Source organism: Haliotis asinina, chromosome 6 (assembly GCF_037392515.1).
Source record: "Haliotis asinina isolate JCU_RB_2024 chromosome 6, JCU_Hal_asi_v2, whole genome shotgun sequence".
In the NCBI taxonomy this organism is placed as follows: Eukaryota; Metazoa; Mollusca; class Gastropoda; order Lepetellida; family Haliotidae; genus Haliotis; species Haliotis asinina.
In genome coordinates, this window is record NC_090285.1 from 16001650 (window position 1) to 16013822 (window position 12173).

Sequence of the window (12173 nt, forward strand, 5' to 3'; positions counted from 1 at the left end):
AACATATATAGTATATGTTGTCTTTAAGTAACAAAATCTGTTTAGAAAAGGTACACGCTTCATTTTTTAAACATTTCCTAAAGCTTGGAAAATTTGCCTCTAATAAGGCTATCTTGGGTGAAACTGGGCACTGTAATATATTTGTGTCAAGTAGAATAAGAGTAATAAAATATTGGCTTAAATTATTGAGAATGGAATCATTTAGATACCCAAGGCAAAGTTATATTTTCTTAAAAATGCAGGATGATAATGGCAAGCGAAATTGGACATCAGAGGTTAGACAATTACTTTTTTCAACTGGCTTCTCTTATGTGTGGATATCGCAGGATGTTGGAAATGAACAGAATTTTCTATGTATGTTTAAGCAACGCCTTGAAGAAATTTTTCGACAAGAATGGTTGATGTCACTTAATGACTCGAATTTTTTAGAATTTTATTCCTCCCATAAAACTTTGTTAGAGCCTGAATTTTATATCACACACTTGCAAGATAAAGGTCTGATGAGGGCGTTTTGTAAATTACAAATAGGTTTCCATGATCTGAGAGTTAATCATGTACGTAAATCCAAAAGAGACTTGCCAGATCTAAGTGTATCCATTTGTAGACACTGTAATCTAGGGTATATTGAAAATGAATTTCATACATTGTTTGTGTGCACAATGTACTCCGACTTAAGAGCCAAATATCTGCCATTTATTTCATTGCCTGTTACAGATAAGCACACACTGTCCAATCTTATCAATGCTAGAAATACTGATGTTATTAAAGCAACCGCATTGTACTTAAAACATGTATTCAAAGCAAGAACTGTAAATCATAACACGTGACCTGCATAAAATGTACCTGTATTTGTACTGTAGGCCTCAAGGCCCTAAATACTGAATAAACAGAATTGAAATTGAATTGAAAATCATCTATGTCATAATGTTATCACATTATATCCTAACTTCTTCATGAAGACATCATTTCAAAAAGAAGAAATAATGAAAAAACACTTGTTTTCTTCAAACAGAAAACAGGGACTTTGGACCCATGAAGATTCGTGTCAGAACTGGTCTTCCGCAACCCACGCCAAAAGTAAAACCAATCAATTACAAGAGGTTGTCATCATTACACTTGGCAATAAAGAATTTAAAAACATTACACAGTGAATATCATAATAAGTTTCCATTTTAGTTATCCGTGAATTCAAAAGTCAAATAAACAGTAAAATTTGTCTGTATGCATGTGGCAATATGCAACATTGGGCAATGATGTCAGTCATGTTGCTATCGGTGCATGTGTCCTCAGGGCTGGTCCACTCAGTATCTGGTACATGCCTAACGGGATCAAAAGAAGGCATGTCTTTTGCCGCCCTTGCCCACCTTGAGGTGTTAGCACAGTGCTGGAGGGTGGCGTGCTATGGTATAAGTGTGAACCAACTGTCCCCAGGCAGTACACAATTAAATCCAAACAGTCTCTGAACAGAGCCTTAAGCAGCTGAAATGGTCATGAGTACTGTGAACTTACAAGCCGTATGTGGAGTTGACGAGGATGCTCGTGATGTTGCCCGGGGGTTCGCCGTCCACCCACGTCAGCACACAGACCAGGTCAGGCTGATAGCCTGCACTCCATTTCCTACTGCCGGTCTTCACCTTCACAGATGTTGTGTGGTCTGACTGCTGGAACAGAGGACTCCATGTAATACACTGAGGAAGTCTCTACATCTAGTGGCATGTGTTGAAGTATATGTGTTCTTACTAGACTGTGCTTCAGATATCTTTATGGTATTACTAATAGGGAGACATGTGAAGATCTGGGGCAGAATGGGCCTCAAGCAACCCATGCTTGCCATTAAAGGTGACTATGCTTGTCGTAAGACGTAACTAACTGACCTGTATGCAATCTCTCACTTGTAAGTACATTTTCATCTACACAGTGTTGCAGTGGATTTCATTTCAGCCAATCAATCAAGATAATGATATTTTACTTGTGAGTGGGCTATTCGATAGTTTCTACTTACAGTTTCAAACTTCAAATAAACTTGGATTTCATTTCACATCAAAATGTAGCTAATAAATTTCAAAATAATAATAAAGTACAGTTCTGTCACTTTGTTATTTATCATTCTTGATTATGTCATTAAATCAGGGCAAGAAAGAAATTAGTCAGGACAAGTTACTTTCTTAAAGTCACTTGCCCTGTGGTAAGTGGCTTCTTAAAAAGAAAATTGAACCCCTGTGTTTTATACGATCACAAGTACTCATGCATGGATGCAAAAGTGAAATAACATTGAATAATTTCCTTTAAAAAAAAAACATCAATCAGAATGAAACTATGTAGAAAAAAAAACATCAGTCAGAATGCTCAAGATTGGATGCAATCTGGCAGTAGCCCATTAGCCTAACTCAGTCTCTCTTGTGTTAGGGTTGTGTTAACGTATAATATCAGGAATATATATTATAACATGTATCAATGACATCTCTTTCAGTCATAGCGAATCTTTCAGATTAATTTTCAGTCCCATATTTGTGACAGTGACTGCAAAGTTAAGGATAATGAAAACAATTATATTTCACACAAATATGTTGGCATAAACCAGCTTCAAACAGTCAATCATATATACTACCAATCTGATCAAACGTTTACATTCACTAGTGTAAATGTAACCACCAAACAACTGTTCTAAAGATTTTTCCATACTTCTTAAAAGTACTGTTAACACATGAACTGATAACACTGAAAAGATTATTGTCACAAGTTCAATAAATGATAAAAACCAGTGAAAATTGGTCAATTCTTAACAAAACTTTACACCGACACACAGCTGTTCATATGCACAAATTCAGCACATGCTTTTCAGCAATTTAATGCACAATCCTTGTGCAGTTCATCTGTATAAGCTTTGCAGTTGCTTCACCCAAGATAGTGAAGAAATTCCTCTCTCCACACACACACACACAGACACAGACACACACAGAGACAGACACGCACGCACGCACGCACGCACGCACGCACGCACGCACGCACGCACGCACGCACGCACGCACAAAACATAAAGTGATTGCTTTAAGTGAGTCTAAACTTTTGATGGGTAGTATACGTTTTTCATGTCAGGACTGACAAAATTTTAATACTTGAAAGCTCAGCAGATATGAATTTCTACAGAATCGCCGGTCATCCTAAGCACCCACCTTGGCACTGTCGGAGGTATTACTGGAGTAGGACCCCATGCTACCACTGGTCTGCGTCACCAGGCCCAAACTCGGCTTGGGGTAGTCATACTCAGGAGAATCAAGGTCATCATAGATTTCATATACAATAGACGTCTCTAAAAACTGAAAAAATAATAAGCAGCAAGTGAGTGCATTGCATTCAACACATATCTGAACATGGTATCTGCAAAACCACTGCGTGTCACGATGTGTGGGAGAAAGACTACAAGTGATGCAGGTTTACTTTATATAGATTACTTTTCTGCAAGGTACAAATGATTCCATATGATCTCTATGGAGATGTTGCTCAGGCATTTGCCCGAATTGAAAAGCTGGTTGGCAGTGATAAAAATATTTTCATTTGTTTGTGGAAAATATCCAAATATAAATATGTTGTATTAATGCTGGAGAAAAAGTGACTGATGCTGGTGGCCAGGAAATAAATAGTACGTAGCAATGCTGGGTACAGCTGGAAAATATTACATTGTTCCAAAAACAGACAATCTCCCCAATCTCCTAAAAAAATAAAATGGATGCTCCCTTAGGGACAAGAGTGAGTTGAGATCAGCAAAATTTCAGCCATATCATGACGACTTAGTGACAAGAGAGACGTAGATTATCACATCTCTTTTGAAATGTAATCATTGTTGAAATGGGTCCACAGTTGTCATAATTTCAGAATGGAGAGGCATTACCCATATTATCTGAAATGGGGACATCATAGAACCCATATTGCAAAGACAGGAGTGACTGTGTTTTGTTTTATGCTGCTGCTAGCAACATTCCAGCAACATCAAATATGTTTCATACATTGTAGACATCAGGGGAAACGAACCTGGGTCTTTGTCATGATGAGCAAACACCTTAACCACTAGGCTAACCCATCACTTACCCTTCCCCTATCATGGCTAGAGTGAGTGAGTTTAGTTTTACGCCGCTTTTAGCAATAATCCAGCAATATCACAGCGGGGGACACCAGAAAATGGGTTTCACACATTTTGCCCATGTGAGGAACTGAACCCAGGTCTTTGGTGTGACGAGCGAAAGCTTCAACCATTAGGCTACCCCATCACCCCTTATCATGGCTGGAGACACCATAAAGCACTGTGAAGCTATTCCGAGAATTTGTCTGAGTGACCGAGTGAGTATGGTCATACATCACTTTTAACAATATTTCAGCAATGTCGCAGCAATCAACAACAGAAATGGGCTTCACACATTGTACCCACGTGGGGAATTGAACCCAGGTCTGGCTGGAAACACCTTAACCACTAGGCTACCCCATCGTCCTTAATCAAGGTTGGAGAACCCATAGAGCACTGTGAAGCTGCTCTGACAAATCACTGGGCTGGGAAATCTTCTTGTGACTGAACTTACAGGGATATCAAGGTTAGCCTCTTGTTTGCTGAACTTGAAGAGCATGCAATGACTTGCCCCAGCTACACACAGCAGACGACTCTCACTACACATGTAGATCATCTGGATTGCAAAAGGGTCATCATCTTGACTTTCCGGCGTCTTTTTTGGTTTTTCGAAGATTTTGGCAGTTTTTAGCTTGTACAACACTTGCAATGTCACTGAAATGGCGAAAATGAATTATGCAATTACTTTAAATGCATTTGATAGTTATTTTGTTGCCTTCATTGTTGCCCGCCACAGCTATATTCCAGCTATATGATGGCGGTCTGTAAATAATGCTGTCTTTACTGGACATTCCAGAGATTGATATCATGAGCATTGATCTATGAAAGAGTAATTATATTTATCAACACACTCTGAGTATCTTTGCCTGGGCATTCAGTCACCTCTAAATGACCAGTTCTAACCCATTTCAAGACGCATTTCAATCCAGAAGTCAGGAATCATTTGTCTCACTGGTTTCAGTTCCAACACAAACGGTGATGTACTGGACCACCGCTTTACAATTTTTCATCAATATCACATCAAGGGACACCAGAAAAGTGCTTCAAACATTGTACCCATTTTGAGAAGCGAACCTGTGTCTTCGGCTTGGCAAGCAAACGCTTTAACAACTTGGCTACTCCACCACCCTGAGCATCAAATGGAAACATTCAGTCAAAAACTGGGTTTTCCAAAACTAATGAGAGAGTGACTGATTGAAATTGGTTTAGGCTGACAGCAAACTCTGGCATTTCAGCGGTCATAATGAGAGCATGAGGAAATTATAGTGGCCTGCAATTTGCCTGATAACTTGCAGTGTGTTTTATGATAATTGTTTCCATTTTAGCAGATTGCTGTTTGACTCACCAGCAGAAGCATCCCAGAACTTGAGAGATCCATCAGCATGTCTGCAGCAAACAAAAACACAATAATAGTCAGTGAGTGAGTTTAGTTTTATGCCGCAATATTCCAGCTATATGACTGTGGTCTGTACATAACTGTGTCTGGGCCAGACAATCTAGTGGTCAAAATCATGAGCATCAATCTCCACAGCTGGGAACCAATGACATATATATTAATCAAGTCAGCGAGCCTGACAATCTGAATCCAGTTAGTCGTCTCTTACAAGAAGCATGGGTTACATACATTCTAGCCCGAACCTTAACAGATGAACAAAATAATAATTTCAACAGCAATTACTGAACAGGTGCTTGCTATTTCACATCACTGCAACAATATTAATGCGATAAAAAAATATGAGTGAGGGAGTTTTATGCAACTGTTAGCAATATTCCAGTAACATCATGGCAGAGGACACCAGAAATTGGCTCCACACATTGTACCGATGTGGGGAATGAAACCCTTTTCATTGGCATGACAAGCAAATGCTTTAACCACTAGGCTACCCTTTACCCCCTCCACATATTTAAACCAGTGGTTGATAGTGTGAGCATTGAACCTTGTCGTCCAATAACTAGATCAATCTTGTTTATAAATTGGTGTTATGACTTTGGTCTTTTGGTGGACCAAACATGACATGACTTTCGTTTACCCATTTAACAAGATTCTTAAGAAACAATTTTTTTTTTATAAAAAACATGATTGGTATAATGAACATTGATCCTCATCACAATTAACTAGGTCAGTCTTATTCCTCAATTACAGTTATCAATTGGTCTTTTGGTTGGCAAAAATATCTTCCAATTTAACAAAGTCATTATCAATCATAATTTGTTTCTAAAACAAAACTAAAGTTTTCATGAGTCAACCTGCTCTTATGAAAGTGAAAGAGCTCATTTCATCCACAGAAGCCATTTCGATGTTTTATCTACTCTCCTCAATCATCAAATCAACATCAGGAATTGATTTTCCAAAGAAACAATCATTCTTAAGAAGAATCAAGACACAGCTGTTTCATTCGATTAACACATACAGGGTTCGCCTCGATTAAACACCAATACCTACATCCCACAGGATGAACACGTCCTACAGGCCCTGGAATTCATGGTTTAAAGAAAATACTTCATTAAAAATTAATTACTAAAAATTCATTACAACACACTTTGTAAAGCTTAAGCAATTCCCACATGCATCCATCAGAAACAATTAACACCTTTGGCCATTTCTTGACTGCATGGTTCCACACTATATTGTCTAGAGGTTATGGATAACTTCGGAACAAAACAGCTGTAAGCATGAGCTTTTTCAGTATATTGCTCAAGGTAAAGGCCCAGTGATCAGATTGTATTAAATACTTTCATCAGAATCTTTTGTTGACTCATTCTCTTTAGCTGGAAGTGCTGGGGTTTACATGGAAATATTCAAGGTAGAATTGATGGTTGCTGTGTTTGGAACTGAACCCAGATTCATGTGTGCCATGAGCTAACACACTCAAGAGTAAAAACTAAAGTCCTACCTAGATGGTTTTCAGGTGACTTTAATTTCATGCCTAACATGACAAGAGAAACTAATTTCGTATTACATTGTTGTTCTTATATAGTCGATACTTATGTCAAATTTAACTTATTTAATGGACTGTGATTGACAGTTAACATGGCTGTATGGTATAAGAGATTAAGGAGTATTAGACTTCATGATCTGCACAAACCTTCAGTAATTTATGTACAAATAGGCATAAAAACGATCAGCTATCTAAAGATAACAATCAACTATCTAACAATCAAAATCAGCCATCCAACCTTCATGGAAATACTATCAGGGCCTTGTGACGACAGCATTAGGAATGCTGTACATCTATGTTTAAGAAAGGGAGGTAGTAACAAAATCACTTGGGGAATGGGGTCCAGAACACTAAAATATTGAAATTAAATGCATAATTTCCATTCTGTATGAATTCTTGAAAATCAACACTCACCCTGTGATGATGATTTCTGGATAACTGCAAGCCAGTGTAGGCCACTCCCCTCCCTGTACTGGCCAGCCCTGCTGAAACATCACCATTACAGACACTGTCACCACCAGGCCTAACAAATGACACAGATGTTTGATAGGTCTATCTCTGTAATTACCAGACCTCAAACATAATAGTGATGTCTGGGGATATATATCTGTCACTAACATGCTTCAGACATAACACAGGTGTCTGGTAGGTCTGTCTATATCAACAACACACCTCAGACAAGACACTGATGTCTGGGCGCTATATACTTCTGTAACCAGGCCTCAGACATGACACAGATGTCTGGGCTCTATATACCTCTGTAACCAGGCCTCAGACATGACACAGATGTTTGGGCTCTATATACCTCTGTTACCAGGCCTCAGACATGACACAGATGTCTGGGCGCTATACACCTCTGTAACCAGGCCTCAGACATGACACAGATGTCTGGGTTCTATATACCTCTGTAACCAGGTCTCAGACATGACACAGATGTCTGAGCTCTATATACTTCTGTAACCAGGGCTCAGACATGACACAGATGTCTGAGCTCTATATACCTCTGTAACCAGGGCTCAGACATGACACAGATGCCTGGGCGCTCTGTCTCTGTCTTATTGGTGACAGAAACAGACATGACACATTATCTTATCTCACACGCAAATGTCATTTCCTGATGGGCAGAGCTCTCTTCTACTATGCTAAATGTACACAGCTTACAAGCAACATTTTTATGAACCCTGCAGGGAATGCCAAAGTCATTTTGTACTTTATGGTATTAATTCGTTTTTTCTGATAACATCACACATGGTGTACAAAAATTACCGATATTTTGCAAATGCAAATCGATTGAAGGGAGATAATCCTAAACCTTTTTTGTTGTTGTCTGCAAAGTCTAGAGAGTACCCCTGCTGCAAGCAAATCCAAATTAACATTGAGGTGTTTGGTAAAATAAATACGTTGTTGGGTTGATGTAGTAGGGCCAGTGTCAGTAACAGACATGATACAAATTTCTGTTAGATTCAATAAACAGACCACCTAGATGGACTATTTCAATAAAAATTCAATGCTTGCATTCTGAGCTAAAAACCTAGCCAGACCATCAGTTTTCTACCCACCTTTTCTGTAAAGCCAGTTTTCTTCTGTTTTGAGCCGACAGAGTAGAACGCAGGTATGAGGTCTGGTGGGCAGTCAGCATAATACTGACAGGCCGTCACAGGAGACTCATGCAGGTCCATTGGATATGGGTTCTCAAAACATGGGTATCTACAACACAGTACAGTGTAACACATTGACTGAGTGAGTTTAGTTTTACACCGCACTGAGCAATTTTCCAGATATATGGCAGCAGTCTGTAAATAAATGAGTCTGGCCCTGACAATCAACAGCATGAGCATCGATCTGCCCATCTGGGAACTGATGACATGTGTTAACCAAGTCTACGAGTCTGACCACCTGATTCAGTTAGTAGCTTCTTACGATAAGGATGGGTTACAGAAGGCCTGATCTGGTGGTCAGGCTCACACGTCATCACCATCACAATTGCATTGATGAATGCTCATGTGGTTGATCACTGAATTGTCTGGTCCAGACTTGATTATTACAGACTGCCGCAATATAGTTGGAATATTGCTCACCCACTTAAAGCCTCTTGTACTTTGGTAGTACTTCTAATGTATGTACTTAATCATGATGTAGTTACCAAACAAATAGTCTTACTACGAAGACCATCAGAAAATTTATCAGATCTGGACTAGAGCACACTGGTACATGTGGTTTATTGTCACAGTTCACACATATGTACATGTTACTGCATGGTAGGTAAGGGAGTAGGTTAATTTTTTCTTGGAATGATTTCAGTCATATTTGCAGACATGAGCTCTCACACTTGAGTGAGTAAGTGAGTTTGAGCAAGTGAGCATCAGTTAACTTCACGGCAGGGGAGACCAGTACCTGGTTTCACACATTGTGCCTACACAGGACTTATATAAAATGTTTTTAGACTGCTTTATGCCACTATCCATTAGATAATACAGTCAACTATTAGGTCTTACCCAGGTGACGTAAGATCCACAACAACAAGATCATTTTGCAGCAGCACAACAATAGCATAGGGGTCTTGGAAATCTGAAACAAACATATACATTATTTATCAACATTAAGTTAAAAAATATACTGAACAGGAAAAGAAATGCAACTCTGTTTCTTTGTCAAGTTATTAAGTAGAAGACATAAATGAAGACATAAACACGAACACAAACACTGGCATTTCTTTTGCTGTTTAGTATTATACATAATTTCAATAGAAAAGAATAATACTTTATGGATAAAAACTTCCTTATTTCTGTGATGCAACATTGGCCTTTGTTACTGTATTATTGCCTTGCCCATTGTTGTTATTGTTAATCGTTTTGATGCATTCCTTTATGTTGTCCTATTAAATCCCTGTTATATGCATCAAAGCCAGTTCTGTGCTGTGTTGCTTTACTCTTGCTTGAAAATGGTATAAGAAACTATACCGAATCGTTGCATCATACAAATAAAAATGTTGTTATCCATAAAGTAATATACATTTCTATTATCCATCAACTTCTAAAAATGCCAATTAAACAGATCGTACATAATTTCAAGTCATGAACATTAGTTTGACAGTCAGTGGTTCCTGGATTTACACTGGTTTCATGATATTTTCAGATAAATTCTGGATGAAATCCACAGAGGACATGGCAACATATAATCCTAAGCAAGCAATATTCCAGATCATATCACAGCAAGTCCCTTCATCCCCTCAGTAGACTAGCGAGGAATAATAGGGTCCTAATTTTCACAATTCCCTGCTGGAGAAATAATAGGGACACTGAGGACCTATTCTTCAAATTAATTCCTTTTATCGTTTCAGAAGACAAGTAAGGATTGATAGGGACATATTCTTCAAATGACGTCCCTTCATCCCTTACAGGAGAGAACCAAGGAGTGCTAGGGGCATATTCCCTTACAAGAATTCCCTTCAAGAGAAAAGTAAGGAACATCTATTCTTCAAATTGATTCCCCTTCTCCCTTATGGAAACAAAAGAGGAGTGACAGGGACCTCTTCTTCAAAAGAAATAGCTTCATCCTTTCTGGAGAAAAGCATGGAGTGCCAGAGACCTATTCCTTACAAGAGTTCACTTTCTGGAGAATGGTAAGGAACACTTTGAACCTATTCAGTTCGGAATGTCCACAATGTAAAGACTGCAACCCTCACCATTTGACCATGGAGTCTCACAAAGCACCACAAAGTCCACCACATTGTGCTCCATCTCTAACACAGTGGTGCTCCTTCCATTCATCACTGTAATACTTGGAGTCCGGCCAGCTCGGTCGTATGACATTCCACCTGAGAAGATCACGAGTGGCTCACTGAAACACAAATCAGGGCAGTTATTTCACCTGTACAAGTGAAATACTCAGGTGCCTTACAAGCACTTCATGTCTGTGCACCAACTGTTTGAAAGATCCTCGAGAAAGTAAGTGAGTGCAATTAATTTTGTACAATCTTAGCAATGTTCCAGTGGGTGACACCAGAAATGGGCTTCAGACACTGTACCAATGTGGGGAATCAAAATTGGGTCCTTATCGTGATGAGAGAATGCTTTTACCATCAGGCTATCCCACACTCTCCATCATGACGGAAAGTGATTTTGACTTTTTACTGCCACCATAAGGCTAGAATATTGCTGATTGTGGCACTTAACAACAAAGTAACAAACAAAACAATTTATGGTTTTCTCAGAAGGACCATCACTACAATAAAAATGAAATACTTATTCAATGTTTTTATTTATTCCTTGCAAATAGCACTTCTAACTCACACTGTGATGGGACAGAATTGTCTCCAATACTGAATATCAACTTTCATTACAATACATAATTAGATAGAAATGTTGGATAAAAAGCAAACACAAAATCCATGTAAATGTTGAAAAACATAAACACGTCTCCCAAATACACGTTGGGCAGTTTTACAAAATTATTTCATCAAATACACATGTATTAAATTCTCTACGTTAATACACAAATATCTTAAACGTTCACGTCTATGTCCAATATTAACCCCAAAATACAGAAGTGTCTCCAAACTACGAGCTCGGCACTTTTACCAAATCACTTCATCACCTAGGCATCCATTAAACTCGCCATGTTGATACACTGAACATTAAGAGCACCATTACATTTTTGATGAACTGTGAAATAATTCCTTTCCTCTTCCAGCTATCCTCCTGAGTGGACTGACTTTCTGAAACCTGGCCAGCTAACAAGAAGAACTCTATTAAGTCTGTGAAAGCAATAACCTACGACTGACAACCAGCTTACCCATTTCGGATTGACTTCCAGGCGACCTTGGTTATAGGTTTGCACGGGTCTGGTTTGCCATCTTTGCCAATTTTGGCTGAAACAAAAGGCATAATTAAAACATACTTAGGTTCAGCTTGACCCTAAGGTCAAGGTCCTGCCCACACTGAAGCAATGGGAATTTGAGTGAATTATGTCAGCTGTACTGTCTATTCAACATCTAGAGTCAATAAGCAGGCAACTTTGTTTGAAAGACATCTCTGTTCACAGTGCGGTAAATGGGTACCCAATGTGATGAGTGAGAGAGTGAGTTTAGATTTAAGTGGACCAATCTAGTGATAAAC

The 12173-nt window shown here is 38.7% G+C and overlaps 1 protein-coding gene across 9 annotated transcripts in view; it reads right to left on the reverse strand.

The window, feature by feature from the left end:
• Positions 1–12173, reverse strand: part of LOC137286501 (syntaxin-binding protein 5-like) — a 125206-nt gene that overhangs the window by 32275 nt on the left and 80758 nt on the right. For 7 of the 9 annotated variants that reach the window (XM_067818409.1, XM_067818414.1, XM_067818411.1 and 4 more), the window contains 9 exons: positions 11851–11926; positions 10742–10896; positions 9552–9624; positions 8616–8763; positions 7471–7541; positions 5463–5503; positions 4572–4771; positions 3174–3317; positions 1510–1658 (listed from right to left, as the gene is read on the reverse strand). In XM_067818409.1, the coding sequence (XP_067674510.1) occupies positions 1510–1658; positions 3174–3317; positions 4572–4771; positions 5463–5503; positions 7471–7541; positions 8616–8763; positions 9552–9624; positions 10742–10896; positions 11851–11926 (1057 nt within the window). The remainder of the gene's footprint in view (positions 1–1509; positions 1659–3173; positions 3318–4571; positions 4772–5462; positions 5504–7470; positions 7542–8615; positions 8764–9551; positions 9625–10741; positions 10897–11850; positions 11927–12173) is intronic. The other 2 variants (XM_067818408.1, XM_067818415.1) reach the window with 1 other exon arrangement.